Genomic DNA, 25135 nt, shown 5'->3' on the forward strand with positions numbered 1-25135 from the left:
GATGCAACATGGGGGTTAAGGGGGTAGGAGAAGAATCAATGAAACAAGATGGGATTGGGAGGGAGACAAAACAAACTGAGGGTTGCGGGGGGAGGGGAGTTTGGGAGAAGGGGGATGGGGTTATGGACATTGGGGAGAGTATGTGCTATGGTGAGTGCTGTGAAGTGTATAAACCTGGTGACTCACAGACCTGTTCCCCTGGGGATAAAAATATATGATTATAAAAAATTTTAAAAAATTAAAAAAATATTCTGCCTATAGGTAACACCACCACCTCTTCACTTCTGTTTTATGGATGCGGCAACCCTTCTTGATCTCTGAAATAACAATGAATACCAGTGTTATTCCTAGCCCAGTGTTTGTCCCCAAATGGAATGTCAACAGATGTCACAAAAATGCAATGATCAATTATGGTCGATACTATAATAAAATTTTCCATGGGAAAATAAATTCCATGAAAACTGTAGGTTGAGTTGTGTTCCTTTCTAACTAAGGTATTCTATTAATTCCTACTATATTATAAAAAGGTTTCTTGCAAAAATTGTTTACACCGAGGGCTTGTATCCATACCTTTAATAGTAGATTAAGTGTTTAAAATTCAAAAACACCTCATCTCCTACTACTTTTGGTTAGAGAATAAAACATATCGATGTTTAAAAAAGTGCAACTTCATTAGTATCTTCATAATTTTAGTTCCTATTTACATTTCTGTCACCAATTGTTTTTCCCCATTTATTTCAGATTACAGCTGGGAAGCATTCCTGTGCAGCGAATGCATACAGAGATTAGTTAGTATTAGTTAGATATCTTCCTTCAGTTCTACCTGTGCCATGTTGGGCAAGTTATGTGAACTGCCTGAGTCTCAAGGTTCACATCTGTAAAATGAAAGTCTTATTTCTAACTTTGGTATAGCTAGAAAGGTTAAGCCTTTTTTTTTTATATAAAACTGGGTTCTCAAAATGTTTAATGAATCTTGGCACAGAGGGAAAGATAAAAAAAACTAGGCACAGGGTTTCATCCAGTGGTCAGAGAAGCCAGTAGAACATTTGGGAATCTCACAGAGCTTAACAAAAAAAAAAAAGGAAAAATAGAATTTGAGACTGCCAAAGTAACCAGAACTTGCCTGGTCAAAATGTCAGGGAGAAGGAAAACTCAAGAAATGAGTCCAATGCACTGTTGAATCCTTAAGTTGTGCAGATAAAAAAAAAAAAAAAAAAAAAAAAAAAGCAAAACAAAACAAAAAACAGAAAGTGAATGACAATTAGAGTAAACTGTTTAGTGGAATCATGATCCTGAGGGGTTTCAGGCTGTGTAAGGAGGAGAAGCAGTAGTAAGTGTCCTCAGACTCTCAATTGGAAAATTACATCCCACTCTGGGAAGACCAAATGTAGGCTAAGACTTAAAAAAAATTAAAACAAAGGGCAAGGTCAGCCAGAGAATTGATTAGATTAATGTAAATTAATCCAGTATGGCTGCCTAAAGTGTATAAGGTGAAATTATCTGGAGTAAAATAAAATTTATCCATAATCTGCATAACTTTTCATTAATAATATTAAGCATTCAAACCCAAACTACCAGACACACTATTAAGCAAAACCCAGGATATAGACATAATATAAATTGACTCACTGATGATCTAATGATTGTGGTTATCAAGCCTTAGGTTAACAAACTTTAAAATGAATTTCTTTATAAGTAAATATATTTACAAAAAATCATTCATTAGCTTGTTGTTAGTGCAATGACAAATCACCAAACACTCTAAAACATCACAAATTCATTATCTTACAATTCTGAGATCAGAAGTTGGGTATCAGTTTAGTGGGGTTAAAATCAACATGTTAGTTATTTTCCTTGTAGGGGCTTCAAAGGCTTCTAAAGATTCCTTCTAGAAGCTTCAGGAAAGAATCACTCCCTGACTTCTTTCAGCCTCTAAAGACTAGGGGCATTTCCTTTGTTTATGGCCACAAAACTCCAGTCTCAGTTGTGTCTTCTCATTGGCTTCTCCTTCCTGACCTCCCATAGCCTTGTGCTTTCTTGGCACACACCCAGGAAACAGAGAATAACCTACCTTTGTCAAGAATTTTAATCACATCTACAAAGCTCCTTTGACCATGTCAAATTGTATATTCACAAATTCTGGGATTAAGGGATGAATATCTTTGGAGAGCCATTTATTTAGCCTACCACAGATGCTAAAAGGTATATGTATATATATATATATATATTTTTTTTTTTTCCTGAGAATAAGAACTTATAAATAAAAAAATCCAGTGGAAATCTAAACTTAAAAAAATATATTTACTGCAATTTTAAAATAAAAAATTAAAATTAAAAGTAATAGTAACAGCTAACTGAAAATAAGAGAAGATTAGTAAATTAAAAGGTCAGTAGAAAATGTCCAGGCAGGAGCATACATAGAACTGTAAATGGACAGGAAATAAACACAACAAAAATGCCCTATGTATGTGTAATTAAAGTCTGGAAACTATGAAAAGCATAAGAGAAAATGGAAGAGAAATATACTTTAAGAGATACAGATTTTTCAAAGAAATAATAAGCACAGACTAAGAGAAATCTATGAAATATACAAACATGAAATAGAAATTAAAATATGAAATTGAAAACAATCACTTCCAAGTATATGATTTTAAAAACTAGTAAAAAAAAAAAAAAAAAAAAAAAAACTAGTAAAAATCAAATACAAAGAGAAACAGTGAGTGAAAATAAAAGCATATTCCCTTCAAATGGGCTAAGTAAGACTCTTAGTGAATTTCTCAAAAGAAGTTATGGATGTCAGAAAGGAAAAAAAATGAAATGTTCTCAAAGTCCTTAAAGACTAATCTAGAAGTCTATGCTTACTGGGAATATCCTTTCAATGTTGAAGAAAAAAATAAATTTCCAGACAACATTCAACATACTAACAAAAATTATTATTTGTCATCATATTTCCAGCATAACTTTAATTTTGATGCTAACATGATAAAGATGCTCTATATTTAACACATATTATGTAACACACACTATGTAAATATATACATATATGTGATATATTTACTATTATCTGTGAAGAAGTGAACGAACATTTGGAAAGATATTTTATTTCACTTTTCTTCCTCTGCCACCATATCTAACACATTTTCTACACTTACACATGCTATTTTAACTGAATAAAAGTAATAGCTATGAAAATAGCAATAACAGTAATAATAATAATTATCATTGGAATACTTTTTATATAATATATACTGCACTGGACTTTGTATTTTACATTATTTATTCTATAAAATATCCTCTTGATAGAGAAACTATTTTCATATTTTATGTAAAGGAACCAAAAGGAACCAAGAAGAACCAAAACTGCAGTTTTGAGATTTTAAATCATATAGTAAAAGTCTCAAGCTGGTAAGTGGCAGAATCAGAAATCAAAGCAAAAACAAAACAAAACAAAACAAAACTACCAAGCTCAATCTTTTAAATATCTATTTTTAGCAATTATATTTCTGGGAAAACACATGGGATCTTCTTGTCTTGGTACCTCTGACCTCTCTACTATATTTTCTGCCTTCACAATTAGGGCAACATTTCTTCTCACAAATGACCAAGTCACCAGCTCCTCTGAAGGATAGGTTCTTCAAGTCTGCTGCCTGAACTCAAATCCTGATTCCTTCTACTTACTGAACTTGAGATGGTATAATTTACTGAAATTGAGAATGCTAAGTTATAACAGTATCCTTGTTATAATGACTGAATAGCTTCAAAGCATTTATCATAAAGGTTTTGTGATAAATGGATCTGACAAACAAAAGCTCAAATAGCTTTTTGTTTTGTTGTGTTTTAACATTATTTTCGCCTTCATGGATTTTTTAAAATAAACTACTCAAAAATTAACAGATCTCCCATTGCACATCATTAATAAAGCAATGGAGAGAGTTCAACTGTTCCTTTTTCAAACTATTATCATATTAGGCTACTTTGAAAAGATGAACTTATTAATAGAAGACATGGCTATGTAAATGATGTAAACCAGTAAGTCAAATGTGCAAATTTTATAAACCTGAAAAAATAAGTGACTATTTCATAAAAGTTCAATTGAACAGGTAGCAGGTAGTAACAGCAAACACTGTCATAACACGATACCATAAAGAATTTTCTAAGTGTTTCACATGTGTTAACAAATTGATCCTCAGCATAACCTGGGAGGTCCATACTATAAATACGTTCATTTCACAGGCAAGACAACCAAGGTACCCAGTTGTTACATAACTTGACCACAGTAATTCAGCTGAAAAATGGTAGATAGAGCTAGAATTCTTGTCCAGGCACTCTGACTTCTTAACCACTATGCTAATATTAACTATGCTTAATAATAATATATTTTACAGGGGCGCCTGGGTGGCTCAGTGGGTTAAAGCCTCTACCTTCGGCTCAGGTCATGATCTCAGGTCCTAGGATCGAGCCCCGCATCAGGCTCTCTGTTCGGCAGGGAGCCTGCTTCCTCCTCTCTCTCTCTGCCTGCCTCTCTGCCTACTTGTGATCTGTCTCTGCCAAGGAAATAAATAAAATCTTTAATCTTTAATATATATATTATTATATTATATACTATATATTATATTTTATATATATATAATCTTTTATATATATATATATTTTACATGCTGAACATATGAAAAGAACTTTTGTAAAAGGTTTTCTATGTATCCCAGGGATTATAAACACCAGTTACTGTCTTAAACTTCAACCCAAGACTGTATCACTGTAGCTAAATTTAATGGAGTCAGTCAGTGCTGGAATACTATCTGCTATTGGACACGGTGTTTGTCACTTTCTCTGAGACATGTGGCAACGTGTCACTGACAACAATGTGAGTCAAATATACCATATTTTAAGATCACGGGATTAAAAAAAAAATCCTTGGGTAGCTCTAGGGAGCAGGTACGGCTGTGGAAGAGAGGGAACATGGCTGCGGAAGTGTCCCTGTGTGACTTGTAAGATAAAGGAAACAAAAACAAAAACTTGAGGTAGCACACTTAACCTCTTCATGAGAGTGCCTAGATATTATGATAAGCGAGCTGACTTTTTCCCTCTCCAGGACAAAGCTTCATATCTCCTTTAATCGAGCTTTCACGTCATGCGAAATAGATCTCAAACTTGAGCAATCCTAAGAAGGTCTTATTCCAAACGTATCACAATGAGATAAAGGAGAAGTGAAGGGGGGGGGGGGAGGGATATCTGAATCATATATTTAGAACTAAGAGTTTTTTTTTTTAATATTTGAATAAAAAATGATCACATACACAGATAATTCTAAATTCTTCATATGTTGTGCAAAATTATTATATCTAGTACTTCAGTCATGTCACCTTTAGTTTTGATCCTTACAATGTTCCAAATCCTTGAGGACTAAGAGCAAACTTTGGAAGAATTTCTTCTCCAGAACCTCTCCCCCAACCCCTTTAATTTATTCCTTCACAATAGTCTGTTTGCTGAGTTCAGGGATTTGTCTTTGGTTTTGTTTTTGATTTTTTTTAAGATTTTATTTACTTATTTGACAGAGATTGCAAGTAGGCAGAGAGAGAGGAAGAAGCAGGCTCCCTGCTGAGCAGAGAGCCCCATGATGCAGGGCTCATCCCAGGACCCTGGGATCACGACCTGAGCTGAAGGCAGAGGCTTTAACCCACTGAGCCACCCAGGCGCACCAGGGATTAGTTTTATATCTTATTTCTGTCTTTTGTCATCATTTTGGAAAACATTTTTATCGATATGTGTGCCTTCAAATAGTTTTAATTTGTTGCTTCTAATCTGCCATATTTGGGGACAGATGGGGAACAAACAATTGAGGTATTTAACTACAACTGGAGGAAGTACGGGCTTTTATGGGTAGCTGCAAATTTTCTCATGTCTGTGTTCTGTAGAGATAAGGTTATCTCCTAGGTAACTACCAGATAACTGATGTTTCTCTAACATTTTTAAACATTTCTAAATGTTCTACTTTTTTAAAGATTTTATTTATTTTACAGTCAGAGAGAGCATAAGCAAGGGGAGCGGGTAGCAGCGGGAGGGAGAAGCAGGAACCCCAAAGAGTGGGGCGCTCGATGTGGGGCTCAATCTCAGGACCCTGGATTCATGACCTGAGCTGAAGGCAGAGGCTTAACCTGCTGAATCACCCAGGCATCTCTAAAATGTTCCGTTTTTAATAGCGCCTAATCAGAAGAAAATTCTCTGATAAATCTTATATGCTATTTGCTTTTGAGCTTCCAACCCCTGTGATTTACTAAACTTCTAAAGATTTAAGATTTCTACTATTTTCATTATTTAGTTTCTTATGTTTGTATTGTAATCATATATATACACACATATATAATCCAAAGTAAAGTGACCTTAATATATTTGCTTGCTTACTTGCAGTTTAAGAGAGACACTGGGAATTATTCAAATTCATGAAGCCACTTTTCAAAATTCATTTTATAAGATGTCCCAGGATGAATACAAAGTAAATTTTATTTTATTTTATAATTTATTTCATTTTATATTTTATTTATTATTTTGCTATTTGAATGCCTGAAGAGAATTTTAAAGAAAATAACATGGTGACAGTTCTTCAGGAAAATCAAACAAGTACAACTTGACATAGCTTATATTTGTTTCTTAAAAAACTTCTTGAAGATTTACTTTATTACTAATAATACAGTTCTAGTTAACCTTAGTTTTAAGCTGGTAAAAAACAAATTATTCCTTTGAACTGAGGTATTTGATGAGGAAAATACTCAAGATTCACAGCTATTTGAAAATTACAATCAATATTCTATCTTTTTTCATTAATTATTCTAGCATTCCCTAAAATATCACAGAAGTAGTAATTATAGACATTGATTCGTTTTTGAACTGAATTTTAATGTTGAGGGAGTGTCCTCCATACCCAGAAGCAATGATTAGACCCCAGCTGGGAGTCTTACAATTCAGCTCAATTCTGACTCTGTCCAGATTCCACCGCTCAAGAATCAGCCCTCTAAGTCTGTACTAGCACAGTGCACATTTCAGACACCAGTTGCAAGAGTCATCTGTGACCAACCAGCTATAGGATAGCAGTTCCAATGACCCCCAACCCTCCTCCTCCTTGGACTTCAGACACGAGTCACAAATTCAGGTTGTTACCTGTACTTTTAACCAACTGGCTATAAATCAGTTTCTTAGGACCCTCACCTTGGGTTTGATTAATTTGCTAGAGTGGCTCACAGTGCTCAGAGAAACATTTTATGGAAGAGATACATAGGGCACAGCATGGGGAAAGGGTGTAGAGCTTCCATCCTCTTCATCCAAGTGTCACTCTCCCCAAATTTCCACGTTTCATTACATTGGCCTATGGTATAGCCCCCGCCCTTTATCTTCAGGGAGTACATTCCAAGGTCCCCAGTTGCTGTCTGAAACCTGAAACCAAGGACAGTACTAAATCCTATATATACTATCCTTTTTCCAAAACATACACACCCATGAAAAGTTTGTTACAAATTAGGCACAGAAAGAGATAGCCAATAGTAACTAATAATAAAACAGAACTATAATAGTGTACTTTAACAAAAGTTATGTGAATATGGTCTTGCTCTCTCTCAAAACATCTTATTGTACTGTACTCACCCTTCTTCTGATGATGCTGGGAGATGATAAAATGCCTACATGGGGAAAGAAATGAGGTGAATGACATAGGCACTTTGGCCTTCTGCAGGAAGAGTATCTGCTCCAGAACCAAAGTTGACCCCAGATGACCAAAATCTTGGAAAGCGAAACTGTGGAAAGTAAACACTGGATAAAGGAGACCACTACAATTGATTAAATCATCAGCCATTGGTAATGATACTCAATCTCTAAGCCTGCTACCTTCACTGGGCAGGGGTTGGGGTAAATTTCAACCTTTTAATCACAGGGTTGGCATCACTGGCAACCAGCCCCCACCCTTAGGTTAAGGAAAGGCTCTTTAAAAGTCACTTTATTAACATAACAAAAAACACCTTTATTGCTTTTATGATAGGGAATTCGAAGAGTTTTAGGAGCTGTGATCCTGGAACCACAAAGACCAAATTTGTATAGGAAATATATTTTAGGTATCAGAATGACCAAATATATACTATATATTTCTTATAAATGACAATAACTCAGATATATAGAAAGTTCCATCAGATATGTAAAATTAGTATAAAAGCTGTTTCCATGAGGGAACTTTTTTTCCCATAAATCAAATATAAATCTGTACTCAATAACCTAAAACTCATATTTTTGAAATTTTTTATGGTATTATATTCTGGCATATATGTTATCCATATTCATTCAGAGCAAAATTTAACTTCTCGAGTTACTTACAGTTGATGTGCAGAGTTGAGTTTTTGTGTTTAGTCTTATCCTCTCTGAGCTTTTCCTATTCAGTTTGGCATAAGGATTATAGCTGTAGGTAATTTTACATATCTTCAGTAATAAACCCTTGTGTGTGTGGGTGTGTGAGTGTGTGTGTCTATTCTCAAAGTTTTATTAATTTTTTACCTAATCTGAAGTAAGTGAATGATTTTAATTTGTTTCAAATGCCTGCTCCAAATTAAATGGAAATGTAGATGCCAACTATATGTCAATGGGGAAAAAAAATATAAAAGAACAAATAATATGAAAGAGACATAAGAATCCCAAAACACCCAAGCAAAAATAATTCATCCATCTCTCAATGAAAATATGACTTCACTGTAAAGGTATATATCACAATAATTTTTATACATTTTGTGATACTACCAATTAGTAACAACCTCTCTAGAGGAAAATCTGCATAATATTTCAAAATTTTGAAATGCTGATAAACTTTGATCCATTTGTTCTATTTATAGGGGATTTATGAAAAAGAATAATTAAACAAGTGTAAAAAGTTGTATTCATTATTGTCCAACCTGTCATTTTTTTCTTGGTAATAGCTAAAGATTGGAAAAGTCTAAAAAGCAGTTCAAAAGGGATGGGTTGAATACTGGAGACTCCGATGTTAAAAATGAAGCAGTAGATCCCAAACAGTTATTCTAGAAAGATACCTAAGGATTATGAATGAAAAAGTCAAGTTAAAGATGGTCAGTGTGTTTATATTTCATTGCAATGAGTTGTACATCTTCTCAGAGTGATAGTGGGAGATTACTGAATCTCACTGGTCTTAGGGCAACCTGAGACTCCTGCTGTTGATGTCAAAACCAGGATGTCTTGTGCAGTGGTCAGTTTTCTCAGCATTGTTAAGCTCAAGTAACTTACACTCGCTGATTCAGAAGAGTCTTAGTTTTGACCGGTGCTAGATGCTGAATCTCCATTGCTTCTTCCATCTCATTATTTGCCCATGCAGTCCATGCTGCAATCTGTCTTGGAATCACAGTCTTTTCTTTTTCCCTTCCCCTTCTTTCCTTCCTTCCTTCCCTCCTTCACCCTTTTTTTTTTTCTTTCTTTCTTTCTTTCTTTCTTTCTTTCTTTCTTTCTTTCTTTCTTTCTTTCCTTCCTTGATCATTTGCCAAGCCCAATGGGTTAAACTAAATTATATTTGCCTCCTTCAGTGGAGATACTCTCTAATACCTGGATCTTTTCTCCAACACAGAGGAGTCAAAAAAGACACAGAGGCTCTTTTTTGACTTAAGACATCAATGTGTCATTCCTAATCAAGGATGGCACAACCTTCTTGGCTCAGGAACATATACTGCTCTAAAAATAATAATAATAAAGTCTGAATTTAAAACTCTCACAAAAGGGGCACCTGGGTGGCTCAGTGGGTTAAACCCTCTGCCTTCGGCTCAGGTCATGATCCCAGGGTCCTGGGATCGAGCCCCACATCGGGCTATCTGGTCAGCAGGGAGCCTGTTTCTTCCTCTCTCTCTGCCTACCTCTCTGCCTACTTGTGATCTCTCTCTCTCTGTCAAATAAATAAATAGATTTAAAAACAAATCTCACAAAAGATTTATCATTAAAACATAAGTTTTTCCCTTTTCTATTGTTGGGAGTCATAAAGATCACATTATATACATTTTTTTAAAGATTTTATTTATTTATGTGACAGACAGAGATCACAGTAGACAGAGAGGGAGGTAGAGGGAGAGCGGGAAGCAGGCTCCCTGCTGAGCACACAGCTCAAATCAGGGCTTGAACCCAAGACCCTGAAATCATGATCTGAGCCAAAGGCAGAGCCTCAACCCACTGAGCCACCCAGACACCTCATGAGATCACATTACATATTATCTCTACTTAAATTAGGCTCATGAAAGTATGTCCTGTTCGTTTCTTTCTTTCTTTTTTTCTTTCTTCTTTTAAGAGTTTATTCATTTGACAGACAGAGATCACAAGTAGGCAGAGAGGACTTGGGGGAGGGGAGAATGGGGAAGTAGGCTCCCTGCCCGGCTGAGCAGAGAGCTCAATGCAGGACTCAATCCCAGGACCCTGAGATCATGACTTGAGCTGAAGGCAGAGGCTTAACCCACTGAGCCACCCAGGGGCTCCTGTTCTGTTTTATTTTTAATTCTATTTGTTTATTTTCCAGCTGTGAATTAATTATATTTTGTATGTAAAAGAGAATTTATTATATTTCATATGTATTTTTATGAAAATACATCTACACGTGTAATTTTAAGAAATTTCAATTTTTGCGAGATGATTTAAAGTATTTCTTTTTATTCCTTTAAATTGCTGGCCTCCATTGGCAAAAGCATTTGATAATCTGACACAATCTGTGAATTCTTTTCCAGAGGCAGCCTTGTTTCATACTTAACTGGTATGCATAAGGAAAGTGTAATTGGGCTTCTTTGCATAGAAGAATCATTAAAGAGGAGATTAAATATCCAATAATAAAATATTTAAAGTCAAGTTAAAATGTATTGTTTTCAATCACTCTCTGCTTAAAAAAATCCTTTCTTGCTTCTATAAAGTCAATTGACAATCATTTAAATATTTATATTTACTGCAATTTAAAATGCAGATGATAGAAATAAAGTCATTATGTTATTTAAATACACAAAGTAAATTTTGTTGATGTGATGCCACTTATATATGCAAAGTAAATTTAACTCAACAAATATAAATGGATGTTTCTGCTATGACACAATGCATGTATATTGGGAAACCTCTCATCCTGCAGCATTTCATTCTAAAAATGATAAAAGAAGAGTGGTGTTAAAACATACCTCTCAAGGGGCGCCTGGGTGGCTCAGTGGGTTAAAGCCTCTGCTTTTGGCTCAGGTCATGATCCCAGCATCCTGGGATCGAGCCCCACACCGGGCTCTCTGCTCCGTGAGAGCCTGCTTTCTCCTCTCTCTCCCTGCCTGCTTCTCTTGCCTGCTTGTAATCTCTGTTTCTAAAATAAATAAATAAAATCTTAAAAAAAAAAAAAAAACTCTCAAAATATCTGCAACTAATTACAAAAGTCTTGATTTCAACAAAATAAGCTGCAGATGTTTGAAAATATGTATGTTAAAACCTAATAAATTAATTCTACCAATTATAAGTGTATCTCTTTAAAAATGTAAAAGCAGATGTATACAATGGAATGTAAGGAACACTCCCATATGCTGAGACAGACAGGAGGGGAGGAATTATAAGGAACCATAGGGTAAACACTTCCATGACAGCATGCAACCAAACTGAGAAAGGAGTAGGTAAGGTATGTGATATTCATACACTATACTGCAATCCTTCCTAGCACTCACTTGTATTCATGTAATTTGTTTCAGTTACCATTCCCTAGTAATGCAAATATTAACTAAGTGTAAACCAAATGTGACTTTCATATTATAATGACATCATGTCCGTGTTTACTTAATATATATGAGTTTGTTTTTTTATTTTTTGTTTTTTTTTTTTAATTTCAGAAACTCATACTAGAACAAACTATAAAGTCTAATCTAGGTTTAAAACACTTTAATAGGGCCTAATGATGAAAAAAGAAACTAATAGGATCCAATGGAATTTTGTCTAGTGAGGAAATACATAGAAATTACATCCATACATTTTATCTATACCTATAAACTTATGTACTAATAGCTCTCCCTACTTACATTTATTTTATTTTGTTATATCTATGTGTGTATATATAAAAGCATATATCTTTTAATAACTATATGTCTATAAAATTACTTAAGTGACATAAAAGCAGTGTGTACAAAGTTATTTATGTTTAAAAATAAATTATTTGTCCATATTAGCCTAATCCTGACTTAGCAAACTGAGTAAGAATATAAATGTTCTGACACTTTTCCTGTAAGCCTGTCATTCCTGTAGGATGCCTGTCACCCCTCCTCTTGAATATGAGTGGACTCTGGCTTCTTTGAACACTAGAACACAGTGGAAGTGTTGTTTTAACAACATCCAGTTGAGTATTAATGAACTCTTTTTCTTCCATTCTTCCATTCTTCCATTCCTCTTTTTCTTCCACTGCGTTATTTCTGAGACTTTTAGAAATCTATCACACTAAAGGGTCTACATAGAAAGATCCTGAGACAAAAGGAAAGGGAGTGCTTCATCAAGGTACCAAGCATTGTAGGTTGACACCATGTTGGACCTTCTAGCTGCCCGGTGAATAACACCGCATGATCGCAGTCACAGCTGTGCAATCGCAGTCATGCATGATCGCAGTCACAGCTGTGCAATCCCTGGCTGAAGTCCTCATTGAAATATCATGAGGTATAACGAAATGGCTTTTGTTAAGCTACTAAATTTTGTAATAATTAGTTCTGCAACAATAAGTAATTAGAAAACATTAGTTTAGAAAATATGAAGGAATGACAGAGCTACCTTGAATGGAGTGATATATTAGCATGTTATGACTATTAAAATGAGTTATAGTAAACTTTAATATTTTGTGTATAGAACTGACTATATAACTTTCAGTTTAGAAAATGGAAATGTGGGTACTCTTATTTGAAGACGAATACAAACTTTAAGATGACAATGGAAGGGCATTAAACCAAGTGCAGTGTCCTACAGAATGTGGAGCCCTATACACAAAGTCTGCTTGTATTTAAGCTTTAAAGTATGTAGAATTAGTTATCTAGTAATGTAATCATACTCCCTGTGATACATTAAAAGACGTTTAATTATATTCAATTAATTTTAAAATCACCTTTTAACACCCAGATAATATATCAAAGTTTTAACTATTATGACCATCTCCTTTGTGTTTCAGTATAAGCCTTAAATTGCAGAAGCATGGGAAGAGCCTTCTGTTACAGCTAAGAAAAAAGGAATGAAATTAGAATATAAATCAAAACATGACAAGGGTCATATTAACCAAACATACATTCATTGGAAATGTAAATTGTATTTTCTAGGAGAAAAATATATAGTTCAAATGAGTAGCTGAAAACATTGCCTTTGAATAGCTCTATCCAATTGACTTTGAACTATAACTTATCAAATTTAAATTATGTGCAGTCATGAACATATTTAAAGTTTCTTTGTCCTTTAAATATTATACTTTCTTATTTGTTATGCAGTATTTCATGATGTCAGAGTGGTGTATTGTGGAACTAAAGGTCTTAAACCTTATTTGCCCATACAAAATCCCTTTCTGATTCCATATACTTGTATTTACTTGCTGTGCTGACTTTATGCTCAGCACCAGCTTTGTCATCAATCCCTTATATTACTCTGCCAGACTACTCTACCTCTGACATTAGATTCTGCATGAATTTTCAAAGCAAAGAAATGAAACAAAAAACTTATTATTTTATAGTTACTTGTTGCCTCAGAAGTCTAAATAAGCTTTTAGAATTCTATGAAAGCCTGATAGATATAAGTGAGCAAAATATTAGTTTAAAGTGGATCTTTTTTGTTTGGACACTTGGAAAAAAATCTAAAACTTCCACTGAAAAAAATATACACAACCAGTCAAGTAATGAGAACATTCTAGCAGAGAGGATCTCCCATTAATATGTTTCCTGTTAATTTGTTTTTAAAATAAGCACATAAGAAGAAACCTCTATGAGTGATTTTATCCCTTTTTTTTTTTGCCTCCCAGTTGCAGAATTTTTATTTAACTATCTTCTCTTAGTTTAAAGATTTTTTTTCCTTAAAAAAGAATAAAAATCAATGTATAAAATCCACATACATTGTGAAAATATTGGAAAATCGAAACAAGTAAAATAAGGAGAAACACTCATTATTTCATTAACCACATTTCAACAATTACCTGATATATAACTGATCCAGAATAAATTTGATGCATATAGGAGTAAATAAATATACTGCTTGGAAATATGTTTCAATCTTACAATAACTTGCATCTATCCTTAAAAATAAGTGTTCATCTAGCAAGTAATTTAATGTCTACATATATAAGTACTCCTTGTTTAACATATGCTAAATTATTCAATATTTATATTATTTTATATTATGATTATTTTATATTATGAATATTTTATATTATTGCATCTAATCCTTTGTTAAGAAATGCAAATATATCTTCAGAGTATCTTTTTTAAAGTATAAAATTCTGAAGCAAAAGTATATATATTTTTTCAGCTTTTCAAACATATCAAGAATTAATCTCTACTTGGGTTTCAAATTTTTCTTCTTTCAAAATATAATAGGGGTGCCTGGGTGACTCAGTCGTTTAAGCGGCTGCCTTCAGCTCAGATAATGATCCCATGGTCCTGGGATTGAGCCCTGTATTGGGTTCCCTGCTCAGTGGCAGAGAACCTGATCTCCCTCTCTCTCTGTCTGCTGCTCTGCCTTGCCTTGTGCATTCTTTCTATCTCTCTGTCAAATAAATAAATAAAATCTTTAAATAAATAAATATATATGTATATATAATTATAAAGCCAATAAAACTAAATATTTACATGCAACTTATATTAATATTGTATATTGTAATAATGTCATATAAATTCCCTTATTAAACACGTAAAATACCTTATAAGATAGGTATTATTCTAATTTCCACTTTTAAAAAAGGCTATGGCATAGATTGAACAATTTGCTCATGGGTATGTTGCACTGTTACTGGAAAGGGAGGGATCTGTGATTTAAATCTATGCAAGCTTAATCCAGAATTAGAATTCTAATTCTAAAATTAGAAATTTTATATACTTAGGCATATTTTAATACATATTTTTTATATATTAAGATCATAAAAACTTTTTAAAAGATACAAACACGATTATGTAAAAATACCAGAAATCATTGCACATTACTCTTAGTGACTACTGTTCTTACTTCTATGATAATTCGACTTTTCTGCAAGAAATTAAATATGTTGCTACTAGCTAGCCATTATACTAAGTATTTAAATGTCTCTCAGAGCTTCTGTGATCTAAAGCTTAGGAAAATGTGCTTTGATGAAAAGTAGAAGGTGGAACATTATTTCTAATATGAATAGAATGTTTTCTCTACTAAGGTCAAGTTTAAGTGACCATTTCTTTCCTCTTGCATGACATTTATCTCAATAGATTTTTATTATATTATTATCTGTGTACAGGTATTCACAACAGCGAAAGTTACTTAACAGAACAATTTGTCCTGATCTCTAGATACCCAGGACTTTGCAGGTCACTTGTTACATATTCATGTTTTCATTTATTGATTCAATAAAAATTTATTTAGTGCATATTATTGACTACAATGTGTTCGGCACTGGGAATTAAGCAGAGTACAAGACAGGCAATCTCTGTGTACTTGCTGGCCTTGTACTTTAGTGGAAATAACAAATCAACTAACTAATAAATAATTGAGCTACCCAACTGTATTCTTAACGTGTGCTAAGCTGCTTCACCAAATAAGTGTGCATCAACAAAACATTTGAATTTCCTGGGTGTGGTGAAAGATTGGAGACCAGATGTCAAGAGTTGACCTGATAAACATATTGTGGCCATGTGCTGGGAGACGGAGGTTGGGTGGTGAAGGGGCCTCTTTTAGACAGTACAGTCAAAGAAATCTTCCCTGAAGTATAGCTTTGTCAGAGTAGCTCACAGGAGAAAACACAGGTAAGAACATGCTGTTCCAGGGAACAGAAAGCACAAAATCCGGAGGCAGGAGAGAGTCTGATGCAAAAACAAAACAAAACTAAGCTAAACTAAACTAAACTAATAGAAGACAATAAAGACTGGGAAGTAGTAAACATTAAAGCCAGATGGGCAGGTTCATAAGATGAGAAACTGGAAATGAAAGCAGAAGCAAGTTCATTTAGGTATTTGGGGCTAAGGAATTTGGATTCTAACAAGAGTTTAAAAAAATGAAAAGTCTTAAGCAGAGATAAAAAGCCTTGTGATCTAATTTCAGTTTTAAAGATATCACTCTGAACTCATCATTTGAATGGATTGGAGCAAATGGTGTTTCTTGAAACTCTGAAGACCTTTTGAGAAGCTGTTGCTCTAAACTAGGCTGATGCAGTGACAGAACTAGGATGAAGACAGTGCAAGTGGCATAAGCATAAAAAAGTCTATCTGAAATACATTTTAGAGATAAAAATGGTAGAATTTTGTGAAGCTTAAATGGTTATTTTGTTCTACATACAAATTGAGCTCCTTGAAAGAATCGACCCTTTTTTTTTTTTTAAGATTTTATTTATTTATTTGACAGACAGAGATCACAAGTAGGCAGAGAGGCAGGCAGAGAGAGAGAGGGGAGGAAGCAGGCTCCCTGCTGAGCAGAGATCCAATGTGGGATTCGATCCCAGGACCCTGACATCATGACCTGAGTTGAAGGCAGACACTTAACAACTGATCCACACAGCACCCCAAGAATGGACTATTTTTAAACTATCTTGTAATGTATCATGTCTACAATATAAGCTGAAAAGTGTTCAAATATTATTGTTTTAAAAAATGAATGCTTTCTTATCGATGATAAACATCAAAACTTACCTGCAACAAAAGCTTCTCCTTGACCCTTATGTATAAATCTCAACTTGCCTTCCCAGTCAGCAAGTGGCATTCTCTCTCTCTCTCTTTTTCCCCCCTCTCCATTTTTGATAACAAGCTTACTTTTAATCCCAACAGAAAAATGTTGGGAAATTCTTATTTCAGACATGATATTCTATGTTGGCACTCAAAGGCAAATAAACCATATAGCCCTTTTCTCAAGGAGTTTATAATCTGCAAACTTGTACAATTTAATGCACATAATTTCCTTTCTTTCAATATTAGACTTGGCTTGTTTCAAAGCAACATTCTTTGAGAAATTAAACATTATATATTTGAAGGTACTGGACTGCTGCTAAAATAGAATTTGCTGAGTAAAGTTCTGGAGAGAAGATGATCTCAGAGAGAGCCCAATATTCACTGCTAGTTTTCTCCCTTGAGTTGCTGGCCTGTTAAGAAGCCACGAGAACCTTAGCAGAAAGAAGTAGCTTAGCAGAAAGTAGTAGCCACTGAGATGCTGAGAACCAGAGAAGCCAAGTTTTTGATACTTTCATGCATCTAGGGGGACAAAAATTGGATTTCAATGTTTGCCAACACAGACAATTACTGGTAAACATTCCCATACTTTCAGTTGTGATCAGGAAGGAATAACCATCAGAGTCAAAGTCAATCAGAAATTGACCAGTATCAATTAGCCTGAGACATGCAACAAATCCCCCAAATATTGGTAGCTTCAAACAACAACCATTCTGAAGTTTGGCAAGTCGGTCCATTCTTGCCTTGGCTCACCACAGTCAGTGGACAGTTTGGCAGGGGGTCCATGACTTTAAGATGTCCTCATTCATATGTCTGATTGTTGGTAGGTTGTCAGCCAGGCTGCCTGGGTTATTTTACACAGGTTATTCACACTGTGAAGGTTGGGTTTCCTTCCTCGAAGAAAGTCATGGCCAATGTGCAAGTACATTCCCAGATCTCCTTGTATCCCATTTGCTATGCTAACATTGGCCAAAATCAAGTCATTTTGTCAAATTCAGGTTTAAAAATTAAACAAATAATCTGCACATGAGCTGCATAGAGTTTAAAGCCTGCCTGCCTCCCTGCCTTCCTTCCTTCTTTCTTCTTTTCATTTTTCTACCACAGTCACAGGTTTAGGTCCAGATTCAAGTCAGATTAATTGTGATTTGAGTAAGTGAATCTCCCCTGGTTGCAAGTAAAGGGGAATTTCTCTATAAGTAAAGAAAGATAACATTATCCAGAAGATAAAATTATCTCTACTGTTTTTCATATGTGGTATCTGGTACTCAAAAATAACATGACATCGAAAAGAGAGTAGTTAAGTGAAAGGCAAAAGAATCTTGCCCACAGTAGATCCAAATATTAGTGTTATTACTCACAGAATCTTAAATAACTAAATATTCAAAAAAGTTAAAGTAAATCAAATATCATCTTTTTAAAATATTGAGAATATAAGACTCTTGTCAATATTATATATCCTAGGCAAAATCTGATAACAGTGAATAGATAGTCCTTGTTTTCTGCACTCAGAGAGATAAATTATTAGGGGCAGTAAAAAATAATATTTAGAGAACTATTAGAGAACTAGAATTAATTTATAAACAACAAGTCCTTACAAAGTCTCCAGTATCTGTATTCTTAGTCCAAATATTTTATGTTTCAAGTTTTGTTAATCATATAACAAAGACGTGCTAATAATTAATTTTCTAAATTAATTAAAATAGTAACCAGCATTTCTTGTATACTTCTGTGAATAAAATCAGTCAAAAGAGAAAAGTATCAAAGTAATGAAAAAAAACTCACAGAACTGTTGAATTATATTTGATTAAATCTGTGCCTTGAGGAAGAGAAGTAAACCATAGAAGGAATGAACAGTGAAAACTGTCATCTTGTCTTCATCTCGCCTGTCTTTCATCATGACTAACATGTTATATGTTAAAAAAATCATATACAAAACATATTATACCAGACTAATGTCCAAAAAGATCTTAAATTCCTCAAGTCTTGCCTATTAGAGATGGCATGAAAAACAGAAGATGTTAATATCTTTGCCATCTTGAGTAAAACTAAGTAAGAATGTCTTGTGTTTAGTTTTATCAAATCTAGCTTAAATTTCATATAATCAGAATCTATAATTTTCAAGTAACAAAATGAACTTGAGGTTTTGCTTGTTAATTCTGCCTGAATATTTTTATTCAAAGAAGCAGTTTTATAATAATATCTCTTGTTAGGACTCAACTAAAAAAAAAAAAAAAGTTTTAAAATTTTATCTATTTATTTTGAGAGAGAAAGAGAATATGTGAAAGAGAGAGCATGAGCAGAGGGGAGGGGTAGAGGGAGAAGGAGAAGCAGACTCCCCACTGAGCAGGGGACCCTACACAGTACTCCATACCAGGACCCCGGGATCATGATCTGAGCCGAAGGCAGATGCTTAACCCACTGAGCCACCCAGGCACTCTCACCTAAAAATTTAAGTCAGTACTCAAATTTGTCTTTGACACACATTACTAATTAATATTCAGAAAAGCACACACAAATACAGATGCTCCTTCCAAAATCCAATAAGGCCTACCAAGACTATGCTTCTCTTAGAGGTAGTGGATGCAAGATGCATTTATTCACCTTTCACTAAAATGATATTCTAATACATCTCAGACTTTAAAAACTTCACTGAAGTACAGGCCCTTGAAATTTAGTTGGTTTTCTCTGAAACCTCTGATATTTCATATATTCTTAAGGTAACTATGATACCTGTTTTTCAAGTTCACCATATTCTATCAGAAGAATGTCATCAATATAATAGACCAGTATGTGGCCTTGGTCTTGAGAGATGATCACCTCCCTGTGAACTCAGTTGGGACAGCGGAGGAGGGGATGTAGACAGAAAGAAGAGTGACATTTTACTGCTACCCATGCTAAGTGAAAACAAACTTGGCCAGGGAGTCAGGATAGGAGAGTATTGTCAGATTACTGACTTTTTACCAGTTGTTATCAGGAACTATTTTAATTTTCTTCATTGAACAGCATTCAGTTTAAAGTCAGTGTCTGATTAGGTCTGTAGTCTCATGTCATTCGTTCCACAACACTGTCTTTTGCTCAGGAAAAACGAATAAATTAAAAGGGGAGAGAAAGGGGTGGCTGATGTTGTATTTTAGTCTTTGATTGTGGCACCAATCGCTGCAATGTGACATGAATCTCTGTAATTCACAATATTGCTTTTCATTCACTGTTCTGGTAAGGAGGGCTAATGCTGCTGTTCTTCCCAGAGTAGCTGTTACACCATTTGTCAGATATGGTTTGCCGCTAATATCTGTTCCAACTGCTTTTTCAAGACCTAGAAACATAACTACAATAGAGGACCCAAAGGACACGGGTTTAAATGTTTTTTTGGGAAAACCCCACTTATTTGATACCTGAACTCCAATCTGAAGCATTCTGTGTCTCCAGTGGAAGACAGCCTCCCATACACCCTGAAGGTTCTTGTGCCATTTTCTCATGTGTAAAGAGAATTTGGATTATTGGAAATTTTTATTTTATGCTCAAGTAAAGAATTTAAGGATTATATATAATAATACCACCGAATGTATAAAATAAAAGACATGTGAAATGCTGGAGAAAATATATACTCTAAAAATTTATTAAAAAATGTATATGGAATTTTATAAAATACTAAATGTAAAAAAAATTAAAGCTGTCAATAGTATAAAAAAGGAGACGCATAAGTTGATAACTGACATATGAAAACAAATATTCAATGAAAACAAATGTTCAACTTCAGTAATTATCAATGAAAGGGGAATTAAAAGAAAATGATAAAAAAAATTAATTTTCTTCTTCTAAGCCTATAAATGTCCATACCATAATGACCATAATCAGTTGGCTCAGGGTTGAAACCTCATCCAAGTTGAGATAATAAATATCCGCTTAAAAATTTCGGTCTTGGTCTTGGGACTAAGACACCTAATATGCTTTTTCATAGATTTTTAAATCTTTAAGATGTAAAATTTAAAACTTTTGGCAGTCACAATGCACCCATGTGGAGAAAGGTGATTATATTATTTAAACAAAAAGTGGTTATTAACATGCAGAAAGAAACTGAGATAAGAATTGAGAAGGAGCTCTAAAAATATTTGATTTCTTGGTTTGCAACTTTTCAGAGTCTATAATAAAACTTGGTTGTTAAACTCTGTTTTGGATTCTACAACACAGAGCCTTCTCCTTTTGATTGAACAATGAAGGGGAACAGAGTATGCCTCCCTAAACTGGGTCACTTTGTCATGTGGATTAATTTGAACCAAAGGCAATCAAGGGCTAGCAGACTGGGGCGGGGTGGGTGGGGTGGGGGGTGGGGGGGGAGGGGGGGTGGGGACTTTTACCTCTTGGTTAACTGCCTAAGAGAATTTAGATAGGGGACCTATCCCAGAAAGAGAGCTATTAACAGAGATAACTTTTTATCTGAAAACTTTACCGGTCTAGCAAGGAAAATATCTGATTAACAAACTCCTCTTATCTTCCTGTTAATTGCCCTCCTCCTCTTGAAGCCCCAGGCTACTTTCCCATCCCTTATCTCAGGATGGCATATAAACCTCAATTGTGCGACTGCCTTTGGTCCTCATATTTTTATGGGGATTCTATAGGAACAAAATTAAATTTGCTTTCTCTTGTTGATCTGTCTGATGTCAGTTTAATTACTAGATCATCCAAAGAACCTAAAATGAAAAAAAAGGAATTTTTTTCTTCTTCTACAGTCACTTTAATTGAATTTCTATTTTTTTTGCAACAAAAAGAATTCAAATAATCAATTCTTAAAGGCAATTTTCAAATAATTATGGAGAAATATGATAGCATAAAATAATATCCACAACAGGGGCACCTGGGTGGCTCAGTCATTTAAGTCCTGGCCTCTTGATTTTGCTCAGGTCATGATCTCCCAGTTGTGAGGTGGAACTCCACCTTGGGCTCATTGCTTGGGCTCATTGTCTCGAGATTCTCTCTCTCCCTCTTCCCCTCTGCCAGCCTCCCCCACCTGTATGCTTGTGCACATTATCTCTCTCTCTCTCTCTCTCTAAAAATAAATAAATCTTGGTCCCCTGGGTTGCTCAGTTGGGTAAGTGTCTGCCTTTGACTCAGGGTCCTGGGATCAAGCCCTACATTGGGCTCTCTGCTCAGCAGGGAGCCGCTTCTCCCCCCATTCTCCCTTTGTGCTCTCTCTCTCAAATAAATAAATAAAATCTTAAAAAAATAATAAATAATAAAAATAATCTTTTATAAAATATCCACAGTATTAGACATTTTTTTTTTAAAAAGGATGTTAAAAATTTGGCAGAATTTGATAAAAATTTATTTTAAAACATTTGCATATTAAAGTTTGCATATTAAAGTTTACATGAATTAATAATGATATTTTATTGATGACTGTCTCTAGGTATGGAATAAAGTATAATTTTATCCATTACATATTTTATATGTTACCTTTGTTAATTATTATTTACATAAAATATTGACATATAAGGGTGTAAGTTATTAATTTAAATATAGTCATCTCAGGAGTACTACTTGATTCAACACAAAATTCAGACTGCCTGGAACAGTGAAAAGTGAGAATGTTCTTCCAATATGATCATAATTTTTTTCCAAAAGTTGATGTAAGGAAAGTTGACAACTGTGTCTCTGAGAAATTCAGAACCTCTTCTCTTCTAAATCACTGATGGAAAGCAAATTTCTTTGAGACCAGAGACAAAGATATGTTATTGTGAACCTAATGTCTCATTTATTAAATGAAAGGTTCACTTGGCACCAGAATTTCAAGGGTAATATTAGGAAGAATAATAATTTTTCTTAAGGTACTTCTGAATGCTTTGCTCATTTAATTACCACATATTTTACCCTGGAGACTATGAACAGAGATGAATGTAGCTAAAAAGTTTTCTAAGTGATTATTATCAGCCATCTTCCGTAACTAGGAAAACCTGAATAATGTTCAGAGCAAAGGATTAATTTTGAGTGACCAGTTTAGGTAATTTTTAGAAACCAAAATTTGTACAATACACTGCAATTAACTAACAATAAATAAATAAATAAATAAATAAATAAACCCAAAGACTATTAGAATTCTCATTTGAGTTTTTCATTGTTAAATTTATATTTTTAAAGCTCTTATCACAAATTGATACTCTATATATGAATATATGTGTATAGGCATTTATATACATATATATCATATATATATTATGCATATATAAGTATATGTACATTTATACATACATATGTGCATAAAATATGTGTATAGTATGTGTACACATTATACATATATATTGTATATATGTCATATATATACACACACATATGATTCATTACTTTCATTATTCTTACCTTTATGAGATTATGAATTCCATGATAACAAAGATTGTTATGCATGTTGCTTACCACACTTCCCTATCGCCTCTCACGTTTCACAGAAATTTGTCTTATTGAATATTTGTTGATTAACTGAAATTATATTCCTACTTCTGTATTTTAATATTCCTTGAGCATATCTTATTCAACCATTCTTACACCATTCTCATTCAACATATTCTTTAACTTTTGCCTTTCTAATTTCTAAAATTCTCTTTTGTAATTATTTCTCTATTTACCAAAAGAATCTAAACCTCTATGCTCATTAGTGTTTAATAGTCTCTTCAGTTCCACTTCATTATCTCAAAGTTAATTCTGGTAATAAATGAATATATGTTGTTCTGACAAACACATACTATCTTTATAAAGCTTTGCAATCTTTTATTCTTATATCTTTAGGATTTATTATGTAAAAAAAGTTGTCTAGCTAGTATTTTCTTGCACCAAAGGATTCATTAGAATATCATTATAGTACACATATATATTGTCTGTTATTTTGTTTTTGTGATGCATACTGAGTGTCAAGCTGTTTTTCTTAGTCTGATATCTGGAATGTTCCTTAGAGTTTTAATAACACCACTGTCAATAGAAAAATCAGGTAGAACAGCTGAGTGCTGCTGGGTTTGGTGTACTGCCAACTGGACAAGTTACCAGCATGTTTACCTCTGTGCTCTGTTGCCAGGCTCAGTGGTGCCCTTTTCAGTAAATAGAAGATGATTATCAAATTCCTTTACTAAAAATGCACACTTTTCCTTTGGAATAGGTAATGCACTTGGGTTCCTTACTATTTTGTATGTTTTACAAAAAATTTTAAAAATTATTTATAAAAGTAGCAACACTGGATTATGAATTCTTGTGTTTAATGCTATTTCAAGATACCTTGTGTATAGAAAACTGGTGCTTTTAGTCAAATGAAATCTGTAAAATGTGTAGACCTTTCTCATTTTGTTTTGTTTTTATTTTAGTGCTGGTATTGTTTTACTTTGTTTTGTTTTACCGCCAACAAAATTGAGAAACTGTTAAAAAGAACTATTCATTAAAGCCACATTAGCAGAAATTAGTGAATGACTAGTTTATTTTTGAGTCACTTGATACTTTCTTTTAGAATAGAAATCTATTTTCAAATAATCAATTGGCATGCAATCTTCGCTGTGCTTAATTTCATACATAATAAAGTCATCTAATAAAAATAGAGATAATTTTACTCTTTAGGAAAATAAATGCATATCTATGGAAATTATGGATACGGTATCAAGATACAAATTCAGCCTGATGAGATAGAAACTCAAATAAAAAAGGACTGAACAAAATATAATTGTTCTCCTTTTCTCACTAAAAAACTAAGATAATATGGCTTTACATATTTCCTGTGGCCTATTGTTCTTCTCTTTTTACAAATCCATCCCTAGAATTCTGCCTTAATCTGCATAATGTAAAGTACTTGGTCATCATGTCCATATTCTAGCTAGAAGCAAAAGTTAAAGTCTTTAGGAGGATTGAAAATCTCAGAATCTGATCTCGGAAGTTGTTTTATTACAATATATGTTAAGTTCACAATCTATTTAGGTCATTACGTGAAAGGGGGAGCATGTATAGAAAATCCCAAGAAATGGAGAAGGGACTTTTTTTTATGTTTTTGTCAGTAATGTGAATTCTAAATACCACTGACTCTTCCTTGGAAGGAGAAAAAACAACTTCTCTATTCTGAATAAAGTATATATACTTCACAAAGTATGATTTTCAAGTGGACTGAATTAACTGATATAGCACATTGGACAGTGAACCTGGATTTCATGTGCTGGTTAATTCAGCAAAAGGTAGGTCTTACTATTTAGTCAGCTAGTTGATTGAATTTGCATTTAGCTGCCGCCTATGTG

The 25135-nt window shown here is 33.9% G+C and overlaps 1 protein-coding gene across 1 annotated transcript in view; it reads right to left on the minus strand.

Moving 5' to 3' along the window:
- Positions 1–25135, minus strand: part of LOC309863791 (uncharacterized protein) — a 171687-nt gene that overhangs the window by 125429 nt on the left and 21123 nt on the right. Inside the window, exon 2 of the mRNA XM_082728968.1 lies at positions 7636–7770. Coding sequence (XP_082585094.1) covers positions 7636–7702 — 67 coding nt within the window. The 5' untranslated portion in view covers positions 7703–7770. The remainder of the gene's footprint in view (positions 1–7635; positions 7771–25135) is intronic.

The sequence above is a fragment of the Mustela nivalis genome (genome assembly GCF_964662115.1).
Source record: "Mustela nivalis genome assembly, chromosome: 4".
Classification (NCBI taxonomy): Eukaryota; Metazoa; Chordata; class Mammalia; order Carnivora; family Mustelidae; genus Mustela; species Mustela nivalis.